This window comes from Phoca vitulina, unplaced genomic scaffold (assembly GCF_004348235.1).
Source record: "Phoca vitulina isolate PV1807 unplaced genomic scaffold, GSC_HSeal_1.0 scaffold67, whole genome shotgun sequence".
Taxonomy (NCBI): domain Eukaryota; kingdom Metazoa; phylum Chordata; class Mammalia; order Carnivora; family Phocidae; genus Phoca; species Phoca vitulina.
This window is the reverse complement of record NW_022589770.1, coordinates 4,963,264-4,990,985: the sequence shown is the minus strand read 5'-3', so window position 1 is coordinate 4,990,985 and position 27,722 is coordinate 4,963,264. Positions and strand designations below refer to the sequence as shown.

The 27,722-nt window shown below is 44.4% G+C and overlaps 1 protein-coding gene and 1 pseudogene across 1 annotated transcript in view; one reads left to right on the top strand and one right to left on the bottom strand.

Moving 5' to 3' along the window:
- The first annotated feature begins 3,244 nt into the window (after nt 1-3,244).
- CCDC171 (coiled-coil domain containing 171) overlaps nt 3,245-27,722 on the top strand; it is a 317,703-nt gene continuing 293,225 nt past the window's right edge. The window contains exons 1-3 of the mRNA XM_032392436.1: nt 3,245-3,333; nt 7,806-7,965; nt 25,689-25,824. Coding sequence (XP_032248327.1) covers nt 7,922-7,965; nt 25,689-25,824 — 180 coding nt within the window. The 5' untranslated portion in view covers nt 3,245-3,333; nt 7,806-7,921. The remainder of the gene's footprint in view (nt 3,334-7,805; nt 7,966-25,688; nt 25,825-27,722) is intronic.
- On the bottom strand, nt 22,892-22,984 carry LOC116624500 (annotated as a pseudogene).

The following is a 27,722-nucleotide window of genomic DNA, read 5'->3' as shown; positions in this document are numbered from 1 at the left end:
TAGGACTTAGTGATTCTTAGATGTAGGAATTGAGAGCTCGAGAGAGAAGAAAGATTCTCTGAGGGTTTTTTTTTTTTTCATCTGGGTGTCTGAGATTAGTTTTATAAATTGGTGGAGGAGCAGTTGGGGGACTCCCGTTAAGAAGTTAAGAAAGATAATGTTTAGATATGTTGCATTCAGTATTACCACGCATTAAGGTGCTACTGTTCAAATCAGAGTTAAAAATTCACAACCACAGCAGAGTTTATGATGTTATGATGTCATGTGGACCCAGGGATGGATGACATCGCCTAGAAAGTTTATGTGGTAACATGTGAAAGTTGAGGACAGAAACTGAGAAAATATTACATTGAGAGGCAAGAAGGGGTAACAGTTCCTGAGCAGCAAGCAATAAAAAGGTCAGCGAATTGGAGAAACCAAGAGTCTTACCTATGCTGCCGAGAAATCTGAGGAGGATCAAAGTGTCAGTGAATTCAAGGGGAGTGGGATTTAGTAATGAGATCATTATTGATTTTGGAAGCTGTTTTGGTGGACTGCAGGGGATGAATTGAAAAATATGTTGAAAGTAAAAAGAATGAGGTGAGTATTGTGACTTTTAAGGCTAAAAGGGAAGTGAAGAAGAGAACGTCTTTATGTGCAGCTTTTTGTAAGTAGCAGCAGCATTTTAGGCAAACAAACAGCAGAGAATGAACCTTGTAACTATTAGAACAGAAAACCTCCAAATATTTTAGATTTGATTTATTGTGTAATTTGATTTATTGTGTAATTATTATAACTTCTCTGCTCTACACACGTCGTTAGCTTCGTTGCTTGGTAAACTAAGTACAGTAGTCCTCCCTTGCCTGTGGGGGATATGTTCCAAGACCCCTAGTGATGCCTGAGACTGGGGATAGTACCAAATCCTATACACATGATCTTTTTTCCTATGCGTAGACACCTATGATAAAGTTACATTTATAAATTAGGCATAGTAAGAGATTAACAACAATAACAATACAATAGAAAATTATAACAATATATTGTAATAAAAGTTATGTGACTGTGGTATCTCTCTCAAAAAATATTTATTGTACTGTACTCTTTAGACAGTAAAACGCGAACATGATTACGTGAAGTGAGGTGAATGACATAGGCATTATGACGCAGTTAGGCCACTATTGATCTTCTGAATATGTCAGAGGGAGGATGATCTGCTTTCTGACCTTGGTTGACTGCACGTAATGGAAGCCATGGAATGAGAAACCATGCATAACGGGAGGACTACTCTATGACCTAGAAGGTCCCTGTGATCTGGGGTCTGCCTATATCTCCAGCCTGCTATCTTACTCTCCACGCTTTCCCACTCCCAAGACTGCACACAGACCTTCCAGTTTTCCCAGCGCCTCATGATGTTTCCTGTGCTGGTGTGCGTAGGTTTCATGTCTTCCAGTTCCTTCTCAGCTTGGTGACTCTATAATCATCTTCCCAGAGTAAGTTCATAGTTCTCCATTAAAGCCTTTGGGGGTGCTCATGGTTGTTATTAACATTTGCCTCTTCTGATTTCCAGTGCACCTATATTAAATACCCTGTAATTCTATCACCTAGCTCCAGATTGGGTATATAGTCTGTATTCAATAAATACTGAATGAACAAATAGATGAAGTTTGCAAGACTTCATATGGCACCTATTCTTCATTTAAAAAAGTGTGCAGTATAGTACATATGCCATTTATTCTTGCCATACATATTCAGTTTTGTGACTTTTTAAAACATAAGAAATTTTCTAAGTATTTAAAACTTGTAAAGAAAAAAAAAAGACCTAATCTCATTAGTCTGCTGTAATTTTCCACTGCATTTCTAAATGTTAGAATGGGCTCTTTTTTCCTTTCCATAAACTCTTTCCTTTGAAGCAATTATCCTCTTTCTGGCAAATTAGGAAGCGGGATGGCCTTCCTTTTTTAACCTGTGACAACTCAAACCAATTAAAGTTTCAGTGTTACAGGAATCAAGGAGGTTTTAATCTCAGTTTATATTTGCATTTATGACCGTTGGCTCTCCCCAGGGAGACAGGGAAAAGACGGCCCCTACACCTGGTTTCAGGTTGATTACAATCAACGTGGGATAATTTTAGCATAAAAGGTTCATTTTTTATCAAACACCTTTTTGAAGGGAGGAGGTGGAGGTGGTGAAGATAAAATCCTCCATCAATATCCCGCCAATTTGCACTGCTCTTTGGGGAACAGATTTTCAAATGCCAAGGAACAAAAAGAGCGTTTGGTTTTCCAACCTCCCTGGGGCGGCAGCGGATTGTGAAGCAGCTACCGGAAGAAACCAAAGTATAAATTACCAGCTAGAGGAAGGCGTGTGTGCGCCGCGTGTGCGCTCGGGGGCCTGGAGGAGGCTAGGAACGAGATGGAGCACATGCTAAGGCTCCAAGGACTTTTTTGCGAGGTACCTCGTTATGTAGTATTCATAATGAGAGGCGCTGCAAAGTATCAGCGCGCTGACCCGCGCTTTCTCCGCACTGTTTACAACCCCAAGCTGGGATACAATGCGGATGGGAGGAGGGGACAAGAAGCGTCTTGCAGGCGAGAGCGGGCTTCACAGCGGGAAACAGCCACTTGCGCAGAAGCCGAGCCCACAGAATTTACCCGTGGCTCTGGCACCGGTCCACAGGCCCCGAGGGGGCTACACTGGCCTTAGGATCGGCAGTTTAATGCAGAGTCGGGGATCCAGCCGCTTAAGAGTTTTGTTCAGTAGGCGCGGAAAAGGGGTTAGGGTTTAGAAATCTGCATTGTCTGGCGGCTCCGGGGATTCTGAGCCCGCGACCGGGAGACCTCACGCTGAGAACACCACATTGGAGCGTGGGCCGGGACGTTCTCGTGCGGGAGGGGCGCGCGCGCCGCGGGATCGCGCGTGCTCACGAGCGCGCCGCTCCTCAGCAACGGCGCATGCGCCTGCTCGCCTTCCCGCACGGCCGCACAACTTCGCGGGCCCTCCTCTTCCAATCGGAGCGCCGGATTCTCCGAGTGCGTATCCTGGAGCTGCGGGCAGCGGGAGGCGGGAGGAAAAGGGCCGGGTGGGCGGGGCCAGGACGCCTGCGAAAGTCTGTGAAGGTCTGTGAGCGCAGACTAGTCTCCGGAAGTGGCCGTTGTAAACCGCGTCTGCTCAGGGCTTTTCCCCTTCTGTCCCCCTATGCTATTCGTTCCCCCTTCCCCGGGTCCTAGAGTCCGTCGGGTTCCAACAGTTTTTGCTCTGCCCCCGGCGATCTGCCCAGGCCTCTTTCTACCATTGAGATTTGGAGCTGCCCCTGGGGTCTTGGGTGAGCGGTCTGGACCACGGGAGTCCCCTGAGGTAACCACGGGATGTGGGGGCTTCGAGGCGACTTGGGCGGGGAGGTGTTGAGGAAGGTATGGGTGGCAGCAGTGAGAGTTTTGGGGAACCCCGAGTTAGTTCGTGGTTGCCCTGGGGCTGTTGGTGTCGTTTGTGGGGACACGCCTCCAGCTCCCTGGGCTGGGCCTCTCCGCCCATCTGGGGGAAGATCTCCTTGGAGCATCCTAACCCGAGACCGCTGCAGCAGCACCCAGAGGACTGAGCAGGGACCAGAGGGCAGGACCCAGAGGGCCTGGACTTCGAACTTCCCAGGTTTACAACTCCGGACTGCCGGGCTTTTCCCTTCCAAGAATCACTAAACTCTTCGAGGACAAGGACCACGTCTTTTTCATCCTTTAAAAAAATGCCAGCCACACACTAGACACTCTTATCAATGTTTGATAAATGAAAGAATGAGTTGTGGTAGGCTATCATCTGTAGTTTCTACTGCTCACCCTCCAGGACTATTAAGAGACATAGAAAATCCGGCTGTTTTTCCAAGGCTGTACATTTTCTGCAGAAGTAGAGCCTCCTTTTGACTGTTCTTTACTCCCTCATGATATTTATCCTAGGCAAATGCATATTTTTTCGTTTTAAGGAGATCTCTAAATGATTCTGTGTAAGTTTGAGAAGCAATTTCAGTTGGTGTCCAACTCTTTCAAATACAAAACACACGGATGTTTTGTATAGTTCACATAATTTTGGAGAGAAGACCCTACCTGTTTTATTGAACAGTTAGTGCCCGGTAACAACAAAACAATGGTAGAGCAGAAACTAACAATGGTTTCCCATGAAATGAAGAAAAAACAAAGACAGTGCAACCTGCTAAAAGGAAAGAGGGGAGTAGTTTTAGTCCGGAGTTTGAAGTTTTATTAGCTGAGTGACCTCAAGCAAATCATCTAAGCTCACTAGACATTACATTCCTTATCTGTCAGATAAGGAGGATGGACTTGGTCTTTATTTTATTTTTTAAAGAGTTTATTTATTTATTTGACAGAGAGAGATAGTGAGAGAGGGAACACAAGCAGGAGGAGTGGGAGAGGGAGAAGCAGGCTTCCCGAGGAGCAGGGAGCCCGATGTGGGGCTTGATCCCAGGACCCTGGGATCATGACTTGAACTGAAGGCAGATGCTTAATGACTGAAACACCCAGGCGCCCCAGGACTTGGTCTTTAAAGTCCTATTTAATTCTAAAATTCTTTGTCTCAGCCCCCTTGTCATGGTTTTTATTTTTTTTAAGATTTTATTTATTTGAGAGAGAACGAGCAGTGGGGAGGGCAGAGGGAGAGAGAAAGAGAAGCAGAACCTTCACAGAGCAAGGAGCCCAATGTGGGGCTCAATCCCAGGACCCAGGGGTCATGACCCGAGCCGAAGGCAGACACCTAACCGTCTGAGCCACCCAGGTGCCCCATCATGGTCTTATTTTGATGAAAGAACCAGACATCCTCTTTAAAGGTGAAATATATAAGTCTGCAGTAAGAGCCCCCCAACACAGATGTAGTTATTATTGAAGTTAGCATGTGTTATGAAAGAGGATGGATTTAGAAGTCAGCCAGATGTGAGTTTGAATTCTAACCCTCCCACTGAATATCTTTTTTTTAAAAGATTTTATTTATTTATTTTAGAGGTGGGGGGAGTAGAGGGGGAGGGGGAAAATCTCAAGCAGACTGGGGCTGAGTGCTGAGCCCCAAATTGGGGCTTGATCTCAAGGCCCTGAGACCATGACCTGAGCTGAAACCAAGAGTGTCCCTTAACCAATTGAGCCACCTGGGGGTCCCTCCCACTGAATAGCTTTATACAAGTTACTCATCCTCTCCAAGCATTAGTGTTCTCGTCTGTGAAATATGTATAATCATCTTACAGGGCTATAGGGAGGATTCAGTGTGATCAGGTACGGTTAGCCTAGTATCTGGCACATAGTAAGTCCTCAATAATAGTGGTTTTTATCTTTTCATCCCCACCCCCGCCCTCACCCCTCCCTTCCCCCTGATCTGTACAGACACACTGAGAGATGAATACATTCTGCATGACCCACTGAAGGACTCAGCTGTGAGGCAGGAAACTTTGTACCAGCAGTGGCTCTGAAATCTAAAGTAGAATTGTCTTTCTGGCTGGTACTTACTCTTAGGATGTCTAGATCATTGCTCCCTTGGCCTCAATTACCTATATTTGGCCCTATGTCTAAAAAACTTCTTATTGAAGAATGATACATATAACATCCCTTCATCTATTTTAGTAGGAATGGTGAGAATAGTCCAACTCCACTACCAAGCGAAGATTAATCTATTAATAGATTAACATAAAAAGCTGATCTAAACTTTGCCTTTATCCATCACTGCTACAGGGTGGCCTGGTTTGGGCCCAAGCCTGTGGAAGTGCCATTTGGATTGAGAATCCACTGGAGGTCCGAGTTATCTTTCATTAAGAAGACCCTGCCTTGTAGTTAGTTTGGATGGGGTGGGGGTGTGGGGAAGAAGGAGCTGTGTTTGAAAACTCTGCAGTTGGGAGAAGTGCTTTTCTGATAAGCAAGGTCTCACAAGGTCTCAATGCTCTGGCTGGGGGTGAACCATATTTTGAAGGCCAATAGCAAGACACACAGCAGAACTGTGGAGTCCGCTAATTTGGGCTTGAATCCAGACTCTGTCACTTACTAGAGATGAGACTTTGGACAGGTGATTGAATGAGTATCTTTAAGCCCCAGTTTCCTTAGGTATAAAGTGGGGACATTAACAGTATCTTCCCCTTGGGGTTGGTGTAGAGTGACAATGCAGAGATATAGAAAGTTCTTAGCACAGTGGAGAAGGGATGTTTGTCACAGTTGGCATGATGACAGTAGGGGTGGCTTTGAGGTATTGGATATTTTGTTTATAGATAATGATGTATTGAATGTTTTCAAATGGAAAGCGTTATTTACAGAGTTAGATACATGTTGGAGAAAGGCTGATGTTGATTGCGTCTCATAAGGAATTTGTAATTACTCATACAGATTAGCTAAACTCTTGTGGAGTTTCTTTTTCTTTCTTTCTTTTTTTTTTAAGATTTTATTTATTTATTTGACACACAGAGAGCACAAGCAGGGGGAGGGGCAGGCAGAGGGAGAAGCAGATTTCCCCACTGAGCAGGGAGCCCGATGCGGGACTTGATCCCAGGACCCGGGGATCATGATCTGAGCTGAAGGCAGATACTTAACTGACTGAGCCACCAGGCGCCCACTCTTGTGAAGTTTCTTGGGAAGTTTCAAGTAAAGGTTGGAACACACGTTATGTGAGGAACCTATAATTCTTTGACCTAGCTCCCTATATCAGTCTGGTGTATGAAAAGAGAGCTTTTGCTACATCGTCTCTGCCATGTTCACTAGGATAGATCTCCAGTCGTAGTTTAAATTCAGCCACAGATCTGACTTTGGCTCTTCATTGATGTAGTCTTCCTAAAACACACAGAGGTAGGCTCTTGAACCCTAGTGTCCTCAGGAGCTGATAACAGAGACAGAGAAGAAGAAAATAAGATTTTGCTGAAGGAGACTTTAGATAGGATTTTTTTTTTTTTTGGATGATGAATTTGAAAAATTGAGATATAACTCACCTATCAAAATTTACAGTTTTAAAGTGTACAATTCATTGGTTTTTAGTATATTCACTGTGGTCCACAGCAATCACTGCTATCTAATTCCAGAACATTTCCATCACTCCCAAAAAGAAACGTCATACTTATTAGCAGTCAGACCCAATTCCCCCTCTCCCTACCCTCTGGCAACTACAAATCCACTTTCTTTCTTTCTTTCTTTTTTTTTTAAAGATTTTATTCATTTATTTGACAGAGAGAGGCACAGCGAGAGACGGAACACAAGCAGGGGTGGTGGGAGAGGGAGAAGCAGGCTTCCCGCTGAGCAGGGAGCCTGATGTGGGGCTCGATCCCAGGACCCTGAGATCACGACCTGAGCCGAAGGCAGACGCTTAACGACTGAGCCACCCAGGTGCCCCCACAAATCCACTTTCTATTTCTATGTGTTTGCTCGTTCTGTACATTTCATATACATGGAGTCCTAGAAGCCTTTTGCCTGCCACTCCCCCTGCTTGTGTTCTCTCTCTCTGTCAAATAAATAAAACCTTAAAAAAAAAAAAAAAAGAAAAAGAAATGAAACAATAGTTTTTAAATGTTTTCATGTTTGTTATAAAATAATTTTTAAAATACAAGTAAGGGGTGCCTGGGTGGCTCAGTCAGTTAAGCGTTTGCCTTGCGCTCAGGTCATGATCCCAGGGTCCTGGGATCGAGCCCAGTGTCCGGTTCCCTGCTCAGTGGGGAGTGTGTTTCTCCCTCTCCTCCTTGCTCATGCTCTCTCAAATAAATAAATAAAATAAAAAAAAAATACAAGTAAGTTGAAGAAAAAGACAAAAATCACTCATAGTCTCAGGACTCATATATATAACCACTGTTATATTGTTTACTATTTTAACAGGCTTCAGCCCATCTAACCTGTAAGCCACAGACATCTGGGACAGGTGTAATCCTCAATAACGAAGTACACCATTCAGAAACAGTGGGCTGTTTTCAAAGAGGTGGAAGGGACTTACCATGAGTTTAAACACTTCAAGTAATGCCCCTGGTGACACCCAAAGGTAAGCCGCCGGCCTCTTCCTTTAGTCAGGGCCACAGGGAGAAGTCAGTGGTTGGGGGTGCCGATTGTAAGGATTTGCGGGGTGCACTAAGGGAGGCCGAAGCTTCGTGCACCCGGGGGAGCAGGCAGGACGCACCACAGCAGCGGGAATGGGATGTGGGACCATGTGCTGCAGTTTGTCCTCCTTTGTTTCCTCGTCCATAAAAGTCAGTGTGTGTACTTAGCCCTGCTCTCAGAGAACTGCTTTTTCTTTTCTCCTCAAGTATTTTCTCCTCCTCTTATTTTTGCTTATTCCCATTTCTTTTTTTTTTTTTTTAAAGATTTTATTTATTTGACAGAGAGAGACACAGCGAGAGCAGGAACACAAGCAGGGGGAGTGGGAGAGGGAGAAGCAGGCTTCCCGCTGAGCAGGGAGCCCAATGCGCAGGGCTCTATCCCAGGACCCTGGGATTGTTACGGAACCTGGACTGGATCGCCAGACGGAAGAACCAAGCTGCACTTAGAGATCTTGGAGGATAGGAGGTTTATTTAATGCCAGTGGGCTCAGAGGAAAGTGGTCTCCAAAGGTCTGAGCCCCAAGCACAGAAAAAGGGGGTAATTTATACACTTCTACTTCTGCATACTTGGGCACTTTTCGCGAGTTCCCAAAGCGGGGCAGGGAGAAGGACCCGGAAGAGCCCCGGGGCAGAGGCTGGGACTTCCTCATTGGCTCGGTTGACCATCTTAGGACCCAGCATTTCCTTATCATACCCCCTTTGATGCCCCTTTAAACACCTAGTTTACAGGGCATTATTTTCATCTTCTAAGGGGCGATAGTGAGTAAGGAGCAACTGGAGTCTGATTTTAGCAATTTGAGTAGTGATAAACCTAGTAAGGGCATTAAGAATACAAGGACCAAATGCTACTATGAGGAGAAGCAATAGGAGGGGGCCGACGAGGGGGGCGAACCAAGGGAACCATTGTGAGAGGGCATCCCACCAAGTTGTCTGCTGGAGTGTTTCCCACTGGCGATATACTCGTTCCTGTAATTGGGTCAGAGTTTCTTGGACCACCCCCGACTCATTAGCATAAAAACAACATTCCTCCTGTAAGAAGAGGCAGAGCCCCCTTGTGTGGCCGGGAGCAAGTCGAGCCTGCACCTGTTTTGGAGGACCACTGAGGCCAATGAATCGAGTTGGTGCTGCAGAGCCAGGACCGACTGAGTGAGGGCAGAAAAATCTGCTGTGAGTTGTTGAGTTAACCCCTGGTACTGAACCTGAGATCCTGACGCCAGTGGCGCCGAGGGCAACACCTGATGTGGCCAGCAGGCTCATGATAAGAGGGATGGCCACGGGGGAGCGTGGAAGGCGGCTATGAGGTCTCCATGTGAGTGGGGCATCGCTCCCAGGGAGGACTGAAAGATCGGGTAAGAGACTCGACAAGCGTGCATGATTGATCGTGCCAGGTGATGCAGATGTATACACCTTGATCACAAGCCAGAAAAGTGTTGTTAGGCGCACAGACCCAACTGTGGCCCATGATGGGAGAGGAAGAGTTGCCATAAAGCAGTACCGGAGCCAGAAAGGGATAATCTGAGGTCCCCGGTGCTGAGGTGGGAGGTGACACAGTGGATTGGTTGAGGATGACACCTAGGTATTGGACAGGACCGGGCTTCATACAGATCCAGCAGTCAGATGCTAGGGGTGGATTTGAGTGGTTAAGCGCTTGGTGGGAGGCGTTAATCACACCTAACAGTTGTGCTATAGATGCTTGCTGCGTGTGGATGGGGGACCCAGGGATGCGCCAGGGCGAGTTATTTTCTGTCTGACTCTGAGGGTTGACTGCAGGGCTTAGGATGAACACGGACTTAATCATAAACTTGGCCATGGGGTTAGTCCCTGTAGAGTGATATTGGCTCAACAGGAGTGATTCCTGTGGCCCATGATGTGGCATTGGGTTCTAGGACAGAGAGTGAGCAGTATACAGTGATTGTTAGGGCAAGAGGATGGGGTGGCGCTGCGTGACAAGGAAATCCGGATGTCACTGCGCTGTTTGAGGCTCCACCACCGGTTGGTCCATTGTTCTATTCCTGGCCAAGGACTCACCCAGGACTCACATCCCCAGGCTTGTGAGCAGAGCTGGGGGCAGGTGTTTGGCTCTTGAGATGTAGGGCCCCCACAGATGTAGATATCTACCAGCTGGTAACCTGAGTGAGGGCCATGGTAGGAACATCATCTATGAGGTTCCCAGGAAATATCAAGAAGTTGGCATCCATCAAAGTGGAGGTCAACCTTCGGTGTGTGTGCATCCCAGGTGGAAGAAGTCAGTGGGGGTGCCAGTGCGGGATTGAGGGGGATAAGCTGGGAAGTCCATTTGCCAGTAGTGGTGATACGAGAGTTTGCCCTTTGCCCCCCTTGCTTGGCTGGGCAAGCTAGAGGCAGTGCGGAGGAACAGCACACCAGGCAGCAGAAGACCAGGACTGACTGGGGCCAGGAAAACCATGATGACATGTGCTCAGGAGTAGACAGCAGAGGGCCAGTAAAAGTGGGGTCTACGACCTTAGGTAGAGGGAGCCATCATGGCTAACCCGATAGCAGATGAAACCCGTGGACAAGTAAGTGCAGTAATACACTCTAGGGACACCCAATAAGCAATGACAATAGTAAGCTTCTGGGGGAAAGTCCAGTCAGGAGGGGCAACAGTGTAGAGTCCGACTCCCAAGATGAGGGAAATCACGCCGATGAGCCAGGACCACGGTGAGCAGGTGTCCATCAGTCGGTGGGGTCTTGTTGAAGGTGAAGCCGGAGCGGGTTCGTGAGGTCTGGCTGGACTCTCCACTGGTGTGGCTCCTCGTCTGAATGATGAGCTTTCTTCACTCTGGAGTGGTGGACCCACGGGGTGACACCTGAGACCTTGAGGGCAGTAGGGGCAGTTAGAACAACAGTGTGGGGCCCTGTCCACTGCGGTTTGAGGGGGTCTTTCTTCCAATCTTTGACCCAAACTGAGTCCCCTGTCTGGAAGGATTGTACCTGAGACCCTAAGGAGATTGGTGCCCTCTCGATGGTGTACTTTTTTTTTTTTTTTAAGATTTTATTTTATTTATTTGAGACAGAGAGAGAGAGAGCACAAGAGGGGGTAAGGTGAGAGGGAGAAGCAGACTCCCTGCTGATATGGGACTCGATCCCAGGACTCCGGGATCATGACCTGAGCCGAAGGCAGTTGCTTAACCAATTGAGCCACCCAGGTGCCCTCGATGGTGTACTTTTGTAATTTATTTAGGGTGGCCCCCAGGGCCTGAAGCTGCTCCTTTATCCCTTTATCTCCAACCTGATGTAAGTTTCCTGGAAGACTTCCCAAGCACGGGGGAGGCCGTCCATATATTAATTCAATTGGGGAGAAACCTAATGTCCCGGGCACAGTGAGCACGCAGAAGAGCTAGGGGTAGCAGACCGGCCATGGGAGGTTAGTCTCCTGACAAAACTTTGCTAAGGTTCCCTTGAGGGTGCGATTCATTCGCTCTACTTTCCCTGAACTTTGGGACTGGTAAGCGGTGTGGAGTCTCCAGGTGATGTTGAGAGATCTGGTCAAGACCTGTACAATGTCTGCCACAAATGCGGGTCCATCGTCACTATGGATTGTTAATGGCAGGCTGAACCGGGGCATGATCTCCAGCAAGAGGACTTTAGCTACTTCCCGGCTTTGCTCCATCCAGGTCGGAAGGCTTCGACCCACCCAGAGTATGTGCATACTATTACTAGGATATATCTGAACCCCCCGCTCGGCTGCACATCTGTGAAGTCTACCTCTAGATCTTCGAAGGAGGTTGCTCCCATCCTCTGGACACCTGGCGGGGGCCGCGGTGCAGACCGAGCATTATTTTTAGCACATGTTATGCAAGTTCACTCGTTGCTCGGCACAGTGTTGGCAGCTGACTGATGTAGTGCTTCTTGAGGAGGGCCTCTAATGCAGTTTTCCCCAGATGAGTGAGTCGGTGGTGTTCCTTGACTAGATGCCCTCCAGTTGCTGTTGGAACAAAGATGCGCCCGTCTGGCATCATCCACCATCCCTTTTTAGTCAGGGTGGCTCCCTCAGCCATGGCCCATTCCTTTTCCTTTTTAGTGTAACTGGGTGGAGGGACTTCTTCCGGGGGTGTCAGGGCCATGGTGAGGGAAGGGGCTCTGTCCATGTCCTCACTGGCTGCTGTCTTGGCTTCCTCATCTGCCAGATGATTTCCCTGCGCTATGGGGTCATCTCCTTCCTGGTGTCCCTTACAGTGCAGGATTGCTACTTCCTTTGGAAGCCAGACGGCTTCGAAGAGTGTCAGTATCGCCTCTTTGTTCTTGATAGTTTTTCCTGCTGTGGTTAGGAGGCCCCTTTCCTTGTAGATGGCTCCATGTATAAGTACAGTAGCAAAGGCGTACTGAGAGTCAGTATAGATTTTGACTCGCTTGCCTTCACCGAGGGTGAGGGCTCGGACTAAGGCATGTAATTCAGCCCGTTGAGCTGACCATCCAGCTGGTAATGCCTTAGCTTCTAGGACTTCAGTGGTTGTGGTTACTGCATAATCCGCTTTCCGGGCACCCTCTTGTAGGTAACTGCTGCCATCGCTGAACAGCGTGAGCTCTGGATTCTTTATGGCTTGATCCTGCAGATCTGGATGGCTCTGTAGACCTCATCAGTTACCTTGGAACAGTCATGGTCTGGTTGCCCCTCTTCCATGGGGAGAAAGGTTGTTGGATTTAATGTCCTTACTCTTTCGAGGGTGACCCGCGGGTTTTCGCAGAGGAGCCCTTGGTATTGTGCTAGCCGAGAGTTGGAAAGGAAGCGGTGTCCCTGTGCGTTCATGAGGGACACAACTGCCTGAGGGACCTTGACATTAAGTTCTTGCCTCAGGGTAAGTCTGTCCGCCTCCTTGACGAGTACGACTGTGGTTGCCAGCGCCCTGAGGCATGGTGGTCATCCCGCTGCCGCGGGGTCCGCTTCTTTGACAGGTAAGCAACTGGCCGTCGCCAGGGCCCAACAGTCTGGGTGAGTACCCCGAGCGCTATTTTTTCCTTTTCATGCACAAAGAGATTGAAGGGTTTTTCTACATCTGGTAGGCCCAGGGCTGGAGCCCGCCCCAGGGCGGTCTTTATCTCTGTGAAAGCGGCTTCTGCTTCCTCAGTCCAGGCAGGGGGTTCTCGATCTGGTCCCCCTAAGAGATCATAAACAGGTCTTGCTATTGCTGAGAACCCAGGGATCCAGATGTGGCAGAATCCTGCAGCCCCCAGGAATTCTCGTAGGCCCCTTTTTGTCTGGGGCTGTGGCAGGGAGATGATGAACCTTTTCCTCTCTGGCCCTAGTTCTCTTTTCCTTTAGGTGAGGAGGAAACCAAGGTATTGTACCTGTTGTTGGCAGATTTGTGCCTTCTTCCATGAGGCTCGGTATCCCGAGTCTGATAGGAGCTATAGGAGGGCCTTTGTGCATTTTATGCAGTCTTCTTGTGTGTCACTGGTGAGGAGGAGGTCATCCACATACTGGAGGAGGGTGCATTGTGTAGCCTCTCTTGGGAAGCTGGCGAGGCCTGTGGCCAGCGCTTCCCCAGAGAGGGTTGGTGAGTGTTTAAACCCCTGCATGTGGCGCGTCCAGGTCAGTTGCATCTGGCGCCCTGTATCAGGTTCAGTCCATTCAAAGGCAAACAGTGGCTGGCTCTGGGGAGCTAAGTGGAGGCAGAAGAAGGCATCCTTCAAATCTAGGCAAGTGAACCATCTGGCCGGCCCTGGGATTTGGCCGAGGAGGGTGTATGGATTTGGGACCACTGGGGGCAGAGAGATGGTCACCTTTGTTGATGGCCTGCAGGTCTTGAACTGGTTGGTATCCCCCTCCTGGCTTCTTGACTGGCAGGAGTGGGGTATTCCAGGCCGACTGGCACTCGACTAGAATACCTGCTTCTTTGAGTTTGGCCAGATGTTCTTGGATGCAAATCTTAGCTTCCTGTGGAAGGGGGTATTGCCTTTGCCTCTGAGATTGGGCTCCTGGAATCAGTTCAACAATGATAGGGGCCCAATTCCGGGCTAGTCCAGGTTGGTTGTTTTCAGCCTATACTGAAGGGAAGGTGAGTCTGAACTTTGGCAGGCTGCTCGGTTAGGCCTGGGCACAGAAAAGCCTCCATTCTTCTTCCCTTGGCATGGTAATTGCTAGCATTAGAAATCCCATCTCCTCTTGCCTTGGGTTTAGTCGGAGGCTAGTGTGTCCGGTGGGCTCAAAGGTTATCTGAGCCCTAAGCTTGGAGAGTATGTCTCGGCCCAGGAGGGGGATGAGGCAATCACGCAGATAAAGGAATTCATGTCGGACCTTGTGGCCCCTGAGTTCACACTGGTGAGCCTGGAAAAAGGGCTGTTGTACCGCCCGCGTCCCAATGGCCCCAAGGATGGTTGCAGTCCTTTTGCCAAAAGGGGCCACTGGGGAGGTGACAACAGAGTGCTCAGCCCCAGTATCAACCATAAAAATCACTGGTTTGCCCCCCACCTTCATTCTGACCGTGGACTCATGGGGGCCAAGGAGGAAAGAGCCCGGTCCCCCTCAGTCTGAGTCCATTCCCACAAGACCTATGAGGTCCTCCTCTTGGGGTTCTTCCTTGTAGCGGCTGGGCTTCTGAGCCTTTCCCTGGTTGGGACGTTCATTTTTCCAATGCCCTTTCTCCTTACAGTAGGCACATTGATCCCTTGCCAAGGGGGTTCTGGGTCTCCCCCCTTTTGGTGGTCAGGGTCTCCCCACCTTTGTGTTGTCCTTTTCTTTCAGGGCAGCGGTGAGGAGGCTGACTTTCTTTTTCATCTTTTTGTCGGCTTCCCGTTTGGCTGCGACCTCCCTGTTCATGTGGACCTTATTGGCAGTCTCTGTTAGCTGGGTGATGTTCATCCCAGCAAAACCCTCTAGTTTCTGAAGTTTTTTTCTGATGTCTGGGGCAGCCTGAGCCACGAAGGAGGTGTTTACCATCTGTTGGCTTTCCTGTGCCTCGGGGTCAAATGGAGTGTATATCCTTTAGGCTTCACACAGTCTTTCATAGTAGTCCCCAGGGGACTCCCCTGGTTGTTGAATGACCGAGGATACCTTAGTCATGTTCATGGGTTTCTTAGCGCCTGCTCGGATTCCCCGGAGGAGGGTCTCCTGGTACCGGCGGATGTGGGCCTGTCCCTCAGTTGTGGTGAAGTCCCATGCTGGGTGCTCTTCAGGTGCGGCTGTATTAGCCCAGGCAGCAGGGTCGATGACTCCCGCTGGTGCGTGCTCTTCCAGGTACTGCCGTGCACCTTTCATTATTCTCCTCCTTTCCTCTGTGTTAAACAGGGTGCGGAGTAACTGTTGGCAGTCTTCCCAGGTTGGCCGATGAGTCTGGAAGAGGGATTCTATGAGGTCTACCATAGCCTGTGGTTTCTCAGAGTAGGATGGGGCGTTATGTTTCCAGTTGAGGAGGTCGGTGGTGGAGAAGGCTGGATAATACATCATGGAACGGCCGGGTTGGACCGTCCTTTCTTCATCGTGTCTCTCGGGTTCCCGCGTCTCTTGTAGGGCATTTGGAGGGCACTTGCACCTGGCCTGGGGCTCAGCCTGGCTGTTGGTCTTGGAGAAAGTGGATCTTTTGGGCCTGGGGGCACCGGTGAAACCGATGGCAGTGGAGTGTCTGGAGCTGAAGGGCCAGGTGTAGGCGGTCTTGGGGGCACGTACGGTGGGGGCAGGGTCGGTTCGTTCTTGGGATCTCCGGCTAGGATTTGTGGAGACTGGGGCTTTTGCTGATTTTCTTTAGGTCACTTGGATGAGGCGATTAAGACCCTGGCCTGTCCCTGCCTATTGCAAGTGAATCGCACCCAAGGGGGAAGGGTCTGAGCGATTCCTAGCCAGGAGTCAATGTATGGAAACTGGTCAGGGTGTCCTGGTTATCCTGTTATGACTCGCCATACTCGACGAATCCTTGGGACATCCAGTGTCCCTTCTGAAGGCCACCTGACATCAAAGGTGGGCCTATCCAATTCACATAGGGTTCTCAACTTGCTGGGGTTCATCCTGACTCCATAGTCTCCTGAAAACCCCTTTGTGAAATTTTTTTTTTTTTAAGATTTTATTTATTTATTTGACAGAGAGAGACACAGCGAGAGAGGGAACACAAGCACGGGGAGTGGGAGAGGGAGAAGCAGGCTTCCCGTGGAGCAGGGAGCCCGATGCGGGGCTCGATCCCAGGACCCTGGGATCATGACCTGAGCCGAAGGCAGACACTTAACGACTGAGTCACCCAGGCGCCCCCGCTTCTTGAAATTTTTGATCTTGGTCTCTAGATCCGTAGGTTTACTCTGCCCTTACTCCATGGTGATGTTCCCGTGTGTGGTGGCGCAGAGACAGACAAAAGGGGGCTGCCTCCTGAGGTGAGACCAATCAGATGCCCATCTGACCATGTCCCGAAGGAGCTTAGGTGAGGCTTAGCCGTAGTGGTCTCAGCGTTGTGACTCGCGATCGGAAACTATTCCGATGCCGCCATACACTGTATGCTGTTCACCATGGAATCGCAGATGGGACCACTCAGACTCCGTAGGCTTCTGGGGGCCTTAAGGGTGCCCACCCGTGGGGTCACAGAATCAGTCCGCTTGAGCAAGCCAGGTCAGACTGCACATTCACACTCCAGAAGTTATTACATTCCCTCCCTGGGAATCCCTACCTGTGAGACCTCTAAGAGGTCTCTGGGAGGTGATCGGGCTCCCCTTCCACCCCAATGGGGGTGGGCCTGTCTGGGTCCTGGGGCCCCAGGCCTTACCGGAATCCGATGTTGGGACCAGGTCCTCGCCTGCCTAGTTTCCTCGAGTCCGGTGGGAACAGTGGAGCGGGGCTGGCCCGAGGCGACTGGGGTGGGACACTGCTGAAAATTAGGCAGGGCGCGCCTTCTCCGTTACGATTCCTTGTTCTGTCACTGCCCTGCCGTTGCCCCAAACCGGTGGCAACAATGGGCCAGTGCGGTTGGGTTTCCCGGTCAGGGAACCAAATGTTATGGAACCTGGACTGGATTGCCAGATGGAAGAACCAAGCGGCACTCGGAGATCTTGGAGGAAAGAAGGTTTATTTAATGCTGGCAGACTCAGAGGAGAGTGGTCTCCAAAGGTCTGAGCCCTGAGCACAAACAAAGGGGGTAAATTATACACTTCTACTTCTACATACTTGGCACTTCTGGCGCGTGCGCGAAGCAGGGCAGGGAGAAGAACCTGGAAGAGCCCCGGGGCAGGGGCTGGGACTCCCTTGCTGGCTCGGTCGGCCATCTTAGGACACAGATTTTTCTTCTCAGGACCATGACCTGAGCGGAAGGCAGACACTTAACCGACTGAGCCCCCCGATGCCCCTGCTCATTCCCATTTCTGTGTGGTCATTACTTTGGCCTTCTCTCATCTCTGTGGCTCTAGTTGTTCTAACTTTGCGCCCCAGCCGTAGTTCACGATTTTGGGTTTTAGCTCCTGTTCCAACTGCTCTTTTACTTGGAGTTTATATTCCAAGAATTGCCGTTGCTCCTCTTTTTTGTATCCTTGATATCTGCCTTTGGATGAGGTGCCTGCTTTGGTTGATTCACCGCTGATGTGAAAAATAGAAAACTCTGAGTCTGTAATATAAAACTGAGCCATTTCAGAGAGCGCAACCCAAAGCGTGGTTTACAAAGAATTAAGTACAGAAATTGAAAGTGTTTAGAAATTTTTATAATCATGTAACAGAGTAATTTTCTGTTCGTTAAATCTAGTAATAAAACACTTGGGGTTATGTTTTATCTCTTTTTAAAATTTCTTGTTAAAAAAATTCTTGTTTAGTCATTTTAAAGACAGTTATTTTAGTCATTTTAAATATATTTTACAAAGGCAGCATTTGTTGGGGGAATGTCCTTGCTCATATTTAGTTTGAGAATAACTGATCTAGACAGCCTTTTCAGCAAGGATGTGTGGGTGGGGCAAGGACGATGACTAACACGTACTTCACCTATAAATAGGATTTGCTATAGAAACATTTTCCACCTATCTTTAGAAGCTACCTTAAATCCTTTCTGGAGCCAGGTATGAAATAAGTGAATAAAATATAAACTTTTGACTTCACTAAAAATGTTTTCAGTTTTGGATGGAACATCTTACCACACAAATATCTGTCATAATTTTTTTTTTTTAAGATTTTATTTATTTGTTAGAGAGAGCGAGCGAGGGAGCGAGAGCACAAGCAAGGGGAGCAGCAGGCAGAGGGAGCAGCAGGCTCCCTGCTGAGCAAGGAGCCTGATGTGGGACTTGATCCTAGGACCCTGGGATCATGTCTTTTCATGAATTTTAATGACTAAATTGCTCTTTAGAATTCTAGAATTCTAGAATCTGGCTAAATGAAGTTAAACTTTGCTATTTACCACTAATTTACTTTCTGTTTCTATAGATTTGCCTTTTCTGAACAATTCATACAAATGGAATCATACAATATGTGGTCTTTTGTGTCTGGCTTCTTTCACTAGGCATGTTCTTGAGGTTTATCATGTTGTTAACAGGTATCAGTGCTGTTTCTTTTTTATTGCTGGATAGTATTCTATTGTATGGATATAGCACATTCTGGTTACCCATCACCGAGCTGATGGACATTTAGGTTGTTTCCATTTTTTGGCTGTTATAAATAATGCTGCTCTGAGCATTTGTCTATGAGCCTTTGTGTGGAGATGATATTATTTCTCTTGGGTAGATTCTTAGGAGGCGCATTACTTCATTGTATAGTAAATTTATGTTACTTTTTTAAAGAAACTGCTAGGTTGTATTCTAAAGTGGCTGAACCATTTTACATTTCCACCAGCAATATACAAGGGTTTTAGTTTCTCCACATCCTTGCCAACACTTGTTATTTTCTGATCTTTTAAAAAAAATTTATTTTAAGGGGTGCCTGGGTGGCTCAGTCATTAAGCGTCTGCCTTCGGCTCAGGTCATGATCCCAAGGTCCTGGGATCGAGCCCTGGGGCTCCCTGCTCTGCAGGAAGCCTGCTTCTCCCTCTCCCACTCCTGCTTGTGTTCCCTCTCTCCCTGTCTCTCTCTCTGTCAAATAAATAAATAAAAATCTTTAAAAAAATTTATTTTAATTCCACTGTAGTTAATTAACATAATGTGCTATATGTTTCAGGTGTACAATCTAGTGATTGAATTTTTTTTGATTGACTTTTTTGATTATAACCATTCCAGTGAGTATGAAGCGGTATGTTGTAATTTTAATTTGTGTTTTCCTAATGAGTAATGATATTGAACATCTTTTATGTGATTTTTTGCCATTTGTCTATCTTTATTGGTGAAAAGCCTATTCAGATCTTTTGCTCATTTTTAAATTAGTTGTCTTTTTGCTATTGAGCTTTAAGCGTTTTTAAAATATATTTTGGATACAAGTCTTTTGTCTTTTATTAGATATATAATTTGTACATATTATCTCCTATTTGTTGGCTTGACTTCATATTCTTAATAATGTCTTTTGAAGTGCGAATGTTTTAAATTTTTATGAAGTCCAATTTTTTTCTTTTCTTTCTTTTTTTTTTTTTTGGTAGGCTCCATGCCCAATGTGGGGCTTAAACTCATGACCCTGAGATCAAGAGTCACATGCTGTACTGACTGAGTCAGACAGGCGCCCCTCCAGTTCTTTTCCTTTATAGATTGTGCTTTTGGTTTCATATCTATGAAATAGTTGCCTAACTTTAGGTCATGAAGATTTTTTTCCTGTTTTCTTTTAGAGGTTTTATAATTTCAGTTTTTTACATTTAGGTCTATGCTCCATTTAAACTTACTGTTTTTTTTTTTTTAGAGAGCGAGCATGCAGGTGGGGAATCTGTCTTCTCCCTTTGCCCATCCCCCATGCTTGTACTTGCTCTCTCTCAAATAAATAAATAAATAAATAAAATATTAAAAAAAACATCTATTTGAGAGAGAGAGAGCAAGCCTGCAAGTGAGCATGGGGGTGGCGGGGAGGAGAGGGACAGAGGGAAAAAATCTCAAGCATACTCCTTGCTGAGTGCGGAGCCCCATGCCAGTCTTGATCTCATGACCCTGAGATCATGACCTGAGCCGAAATCAAGAGTCCGGTGGGTAACTGACTGAGCCACCCAGGTGCCCCTTAAGTTACTTTTTATGTATGGTGTGAGGTAAGGGTCTAAATTAATGTTTTTATCCAGTTGTTATCAGCACCATTTGTTGATAAGACTATTTTTTCCCCACTGAATTGCCTTGACACCTTTGTTGAAAAATAATGGACCAAATATATATGTTTATTTCTAGAGTCTCAATTATGGTACAGTGATCTACATGTCTTCTTAATTTAATTCAACACTATTTTGATTAGTGTAGTTTTTTAAAAAAATTATTTATTTATTTATTTGAAAGAGAGAGAGAGCTCTCCAGAGCATGAGTGGGGGGAGGGGCAGAGGGGGAGGGAGAGGGAGAGAGAGAATCCCAAGCCAACTCTGTGCTGAGTGTGGAGCCCAGTGTGGGGCTCAATCCCATGACCCTGAGATCGTGACCTGAGTGGAAACCAAGAGTCAGACACTTAATCAACTGAGCCACCCAGCTGCCCTGATTACTGTAGCTTTATAGTAAATTTTGAAAATAGGAAGTGAAAGTTCTCCCATTTCTTCTTTTACAAGATTGTTTTGGTTATTCAGAGTCCTCTGCTTTTCCATATAAATTTTAGGCTCAGCCTGTCAATTTCTGCAAAAATCCTGCTGAGATTATGGTAGGGATTATGTTGAATCTGTAGATCAGTTTGAAGATAATTGCCACCTTAATAATATTGACTCTTCCTATCGGAGGGGGAGACGAACCATGAGAGACGATGGACCCTGAAAAACAAACTGAGGGTTCTAGAGGGGAGGGGTGTGGGAGGATGGGTTAGCCTGGTGATGGGTATTAAAGAGGGCACGTTCTGCATGGAGCACTGGGTGTTATACACAAACAATGAATCATGGAACACTACATCAAAAACTAATGATGTAATGTATGGTGATTAACATAACAATAAAAAATTTAAAAAAAAAACCCCAAACAAAAAAAATAATATTGACTCTTCCAATACATGAATGTGAATGTGGAATGTCTTTTCATTTATTTAGCTCTTTAATTTCTTTCTACAATAATTTTTATTTTTCCTAAATCTATTTTTTTGATGCTATCATAAATGGAATTATTTTTCTAAATTTCATTTTTGGATTATTCATTGTTAGTATACAGAAATGTAATTGATTTTTGTATATTGATCTTATATTCTGTGACCTTGCTAAAATTGTTTTTTTAGTTCCAGTGTTTTTGTTTCTTAATGAATTTCTTAGGATATTTTTACAGGATCATGTCCTTTGCAATTAAGGACAGTTTTACTTCTGGGGTCCCTGGCTGACTCAGTCGGTAGAACATGGGGTCGTGAGTTTAAGCCCCACGTTGGGCATAGAGCTTACTTAAAAAAAAAAAAAAGGGATAGTTTTATTTCTTTCCTTCTAATATATATGCCCTTTCTTTCTTTCCTTTCTTTCTCCTCCAGTACAGTCTCAAATAGAAGTGGACATGTTTGTTTTGTTCCCAGTCTTAGGGGAAGCTTTCAGTCTTTCACCAATAATTATGCCAGCTGTAGGTTTTTCATAGATGCTTTTTACCAGATTGAGTAAATTTCCTTGTATTCCTTGTTCGTTGCATTGTTTTTTTTTTTTTAATCGTGAATAGGTGTTGAATTTTGTCAAATGCTTTTTCTGTATCTATGGAGATGATTATGTAATTTTTATTTTAGTAAAATGGTATATTACATCAATTGATTTTTGGACATTAAGTTAATTTTTTATTTTTGGGATAAATCCCACTTGGTCATGTTGTGTAATCCTTTTAAGATGTTGCTGGATTTGGTTTGCTAATATTTTGTTGAGGATTTTTTGCATTTCTATTCATGAGGGATATTGATCTATAGTTTTCCTTTCTTGTGATATCTGATTCACTTTGATTTTAGGTAATCATAGAATGAGCTGGGAAGTGTTTCCACCTCCTCTAAAGTGAGGATTGATATTATTTCTTTTTTAAATATTTGGTAGAATTTACTAGGGAAGCCATCTGGACTTGAGCTTTTTTTGTGTTTAGATTTTTAAAATTATTAATTCAATATTTTTAACTGTTATGGGTCTATTCAGATTTGTTTCTTTTGGGGTTAGCTTTTTTTTTTTTTTTAGGATTTTATTTATTTGACGGGGAGAGAGAGAGAGTGAGAGAGGGAACACAGGCAGGGGGAGTGGGAGCAGGAGAAGCAGGCTTCCCGCGGAGCCGGGAGCCTGATGCGGGGCTCGATCCCAGGACCCTGGGATCATGACCTGAGCTGAAGGCAGATGCTTAACAACTGAGCCACCCAGGTTCCCCTGGGGTTAGTTTTGATAATGTCAGTTTTTCTAGGAATTTGTCCATTTGATCTACATTGTCTAACTTGTTGGCATAAAGTTGTTCATAGTGTTTATTATAGTCCTTCTAGGTTGGTAGTATCATTCCCTCTCTCATTCTTTATTTTTATCATTTGAATCTTCTTTTTTTTTGGTCAGTCTAGCCAAAGGTTTAGCAAGTTTGTTGATCTTTTTAAAGAAGCAAATTTTGGTTTCATTGATTCTCTGTGTTGTTTTATTTTAGTCTTATTAAAAAAAATTAAAGTTACATATGTACGTTATTTAAAGAATCTCATGTTCTACAAGGCTTACTCACTGCTATTAGGAAAAATAGCAGTACCAATTTGCTTGTGACAAATCACCCTCTTGATCTCTAGGAACAATCATTTTCAACTCTGAGATGATTTTTATTTTAAAAAATTTTTAATTTGATTTAATTTATTTAAAATCTTGTATTTTTTGTATTGAAGTATAGTTGACACACAATGATACATTAATTTCAGTACAAGATAGTGATTCAACAAGTCTGTGTTGTGCTGTGCTCACGAAAAGTGTGGCTGCCGTCTGTCACTATACTCTGTGCAGGGGCCAAGCTCATCTCTGTATCATTCCAATTTCAGTATATGTGCTGCCAAAGCCCGCACTGTCACCATATTCTGAAATGATTTTTAAAATCTAAAGCTCTTAAAATTTTTTTTTATATTGCTATTTGAGTTTTCAGGTTTAGCTGTTATCTACTGACTGCCCACACTACAAAAGATCATAATTTAGTTTTCATTCATGCTTCCCTCCTTTTTCTGTCCTCTCTATATTTAGTTTTCCATGCTTACATTATTGTAATTTTGAAAATTTCCAGTTGAGCCATGTGGTTTTTTTCTTTTACATTGTTTTCTTTGGATTTGATAATTGTTTCATTGATTGTTTAGTTTGCTTAATTTCTATGAATTTATCATGAATTCAGCTTTATACTCCAACCAAGTGGCATAAATCTCTCAATATGTTCAGATAGTTGAAGTATTCTGGGTTTATCATTAATTGTAATTCCAGTACGGTTAACATACAGTGTTATATTAGTTTCAGATGTACAATATAGTGATTCAGCAATTCCATACATTACTTAGTGCTCGTCAAGACACAAGAAGTGTATTCTTAATCCCCTTCACGAATTTCACTCCTCCCCCTGAAGCATTCTGTTGTTTTCTGTTTCCATCTTCTTCAAGAAGTCACTCCTGGAGGCTTTGGCCAGTCCAGTAGTCCAGCAGGGACAGATTGCCCTTTAGGTGCTGTGCTTTCATCTCAGGGACACGATCGTCACCTGCTGTTCCTTTCTTCATGATCCTGGAAATCCCATTGCTGTTTTTTTCTGTTTTGAATACCCTACTTTTGGGATCCCATGTCTTTCTCTTTCTCAGTTTAGGTCCTCTTGAGAAAGTTCATGGGAGGTAAATGTTTTGGTGTCTTGTAGATCTGAAATAGTCTTTCTTATTTCCTTGTAACTTGTTGGGCATAAAATTCCAAGTGGAAATTATTTTCCCTTGGAATTTTTTCAGGCATCCAGGAGATTTTTTTTTTTTTTTTACATTTACTTAATTAGCTTTTCATTCCTTAGTTTGTGTTTTGATTTCCAAGAGTTCCTTTTTTTTTCTTGTTCTCTGAATATTTCATTTTTTATCACATTCAGTTTTTGTTTCATGGACGTTATTTCTTCTCTTATATTTCTGAAGGTATTTTTCCCCCCTCTTTTTAAAGTTCCCTTTTACCTGCATAATCTTTGAGGGTTCTTCCTCTCTGTCCCCTGATTTGGTCTCTGTCTTTCTAACTCTTGCTTCCTAACTTCTGGTGATCCTTAGCTGACTGTTCTCATTTAGCGGATTGGAAGCTCAGTGTGTAAGGCTTTGTGTTTATGGCATTCTCTATAGGGTGATGTGGTTAAGGTGTTTGTTGGAGAACCCCTAGCATCAGCATCTTTAGGTCTTTTCACCTTGTTGGTTTTTCACCTTCCATTCTCTGCTCGGCTGCCATTGTTTTGGCACACAAGATGTTGTAGAAGACCAGGGCTCTCACTTATTACATAATTTTTAACTTGAGTCTCCTATTTTTGGTATGGGGTCTTATACCATTTGTATCTGATGTCTCTAATCCACAGATCTTCTGTTTTATCCTCTCCAGGGAATAAACCCTTACCTAGTGTTCTGCCAGAGTGAGAGAGAGATTGGTGCCCAGTTGTGTGTTGTATAGGGTAGAGGATCTGAGAATCTCATTTCTTTGGCAGACTTTAAATCAATTATCTTGTTTTCTGCTCTACTTTTACCGTGTTTTCAAAGCTGTTGTCAATTAATTGAGCTTTTGGGTGTAAATCAGGTTGCTTTCCCATTTTTGCCTTTAAATTCAGTTCTCTTATGTAAATCAATTACCACTTATCCACCTGGTTTCCAGCTTCTAATATTTTATTGCTATTGCTCATCTCTGTGCTCTTTCTCCTTGTGGATTTTTATCTCTAAATTCTCTTTGCTGATACTTTCATTAAATTTTTAATTTTGGGGAGAGAGTGCTTTAGTCTGCTTTTTTTTTTTTTTTAAGATTTATTTGTTTTAGAGAGAGAGGGAGAGTGAGAGCAGGGGGTGGGGCAGAGGGAGAGTGTATCACAAGCAGACTCTGCGCCCAGCGTGGAGCCCATCGTGGAGCTCAATCTCATGATGCCGAGATCACACCTGAGCCGAAACCAAGAGTCGGAAGTTCAACCTACTGCGCCACCCAGGCGCCCCTAGTCTGCTCTTTTTAATCCTCAATCTATATTCTGTCACTCATGCTTTTTCCTTTTGTAATATATATTTATTACATTTGCAATAAATAAAACATAGTACTTAAAAGGTAAAAAGAACTCAATATTTTCCAAAACTATGCAGTCTGTGGCTCAGTCGGCTAAGCATCTGCCTTTGGCTCAGGTCAGGCTCAGGTCATGATCCCAGGCTCCTGGGATCGAGACTGGAGTCCGGCTCCCTGCTCAGTGGGAAGCCTGCTTCTCCCTCTCCTCCTCGTTTGTGCTCTCTCTCACTATATCTGTCTCTCTCTCAAATAAGTAAATAAAATCTTAAAAACGAAACAGAACTACACAGCTTGTGATAGGATCATTCTTTAAGTACCATCTTGAAAGGGTAGTTAGTTTCTAGTCATACACTACTTTGTATTTCTACCTAGCTTTTGCAATCGACATCTTTTACTAGATTTTAAGTTTCTTTAGGGCAAAGACCATATCATGTTCCTTGTGATTTCTGAAAAATAAGTTATTAGAAATACCAGAAATAGACTTAGTGAGAATTTTATTTTATTATCTCATTTTATAGGTTGAAGAATGCCTCATCTGATGTAAAACAAATGTTTAAAAGTGAAACAGACTTGGACATTACTGCTGATCTCAGAAAGAAACTCCATCGGGCTAAGAAAGAAAAATTAGAAATAACAACTAAGCACAATGCAGAGGTAGAATTTTTTTCTCTCAAATAATGTTAAAAGTAGAATTTGGTTATTTTAGATTGATTTCATATTACAGACTCCATGTTTAACATCACCATGATATTCTTGAACTTGAAAAGGAAATTATAGGGAGTGCCTGGGTGGCTCAGTCATTAAGTGTCTGCCTTAGGCTCAGGTCATGATCCCAGGGTCCTGGGTTTGAGTCCTGCATCGGGCTCCCTGCTTGGCAGGAAGCCTGCTTCTCCCTCTCCCACTGCCCCTGCTTGTGTTCCCTCTCTTTGTCAAAATAAATAAATAAATAAAATCTTAAAAAAAAAAAAGGAAATTATAATAAAGAAAATAGTTTTTTTTTTAATATAGTGGAACTGTATAGGAGTGTTAAGTAGAAGTTTAATGAATTATGATATTTGTATGTTGTTTTAAATTTATTTTAATTAACGGGTTAAACTTGATAAAAAAGTAACTGATGAATGCCTTTAGTGACTAAAGGATTTGTAAATTAGACATTTCTGAAATTTTAATTTAGGTTCTTTATGGCTCGATCATGGAACAATCTTAAGTAGATCTGAGTATAGAATTTTAAAAAAAGATTTATTTATTTATTTTAGAGAGACAAAGAGAATGAGCGCACGTGTGTGAGTCGGGGGAGAGGCAGAGGGAGAGAGAGAGAATCCCCACGCATACTTCCTGATGAGCCAGGAGCCTAATGAGGGGCTCGATCCCAGAACCCTGAGATTATGACCTGAACTGAAATCAAGAGTTGGTCACTCAGCCTACTGAGCCACCCAGGCGCCCCTGAGTATGGAATTTTTAGTCATAGTGTAATTCATAAATTATCCTAGTTTCTCTTTGTTTTGCTATATCATTATATCTTTTATATGTATATGTATAAATATATACATTTCCTGGTATGTGTATATATTCCAAGGGTAGTAGCTCTCTTTTCCTCTAAGATAATTCATGAATTATATGCTTATATCACTTCTGTCGGTTGTGTTTTTTCTGTTTTCTCTTTTTCCTCTCTTTAAATTTTACTTACTCTTTAAGTTCAGCTTAGGCAGCCTGGTGTGGTGGGAAGAATATCAGGTCACACAAATCTGGACTCATTCATGGCTCTTCCATTTACAAGATAATGTGACCTTGGGCAAGTTATTTATCCTGTACATCATTGTTTTCTCACTGTGAAATGCTGGTCCCAAAGGGTTGTTGTGATGATTAAGGGAAATAAAATTTGTAAAGTGCCTGCGCTCTACAGTAGTGGCTGTAATTTATTGACATTTAAGCATAAACAGTGTTTTTCCCTTCCCTTTTTTGCTGAATTCTGATGCTGTCCTGTCAGGAAACCTTTTAAAGCCCCCGTAGGTGAAACGAATGACTCCTTTCTTTGTTCTCCTACAACATGGTGCTCTTACAGTTATTTCAGAGCCAAAACGTTTATTTCATGCTTACCTGCTCTTCATTAGTCCATAAGCTTCCTGAGAGATGAAAGCTACAACCATGCTTTGTCCCTGTATCTCTCATGGTTCTTCCTGGCACATAGTAGGTCCTCAGTGGCTGTGTGTTGAGTAAAAAAATGACTTTTTTTCAGATTGTCTAAGGAACAGGAGCTTCTGATTAAAACAGCAAGCAATGAATATATGACCGTTTTATTTGTACTTTTAGTGGCAGTTGAGATAATTTAAAGGGTAATTGCAGTAATTGCTTTTATTGACATTGTAATATTACATACTGAATGTAAAGTGATATTTGTTAAATGTATGTTAATTGTTTATAATCTCCAAAACTTATTTTTTCAAACCAAATATGCATTTTACTTGGGAGTAATTGTATTGTGATAATCATTCTTCTATATTCTTTCACATATATTTGCATTTGTCATCAGAGTTCTTTTTTTTTTTTTTTAA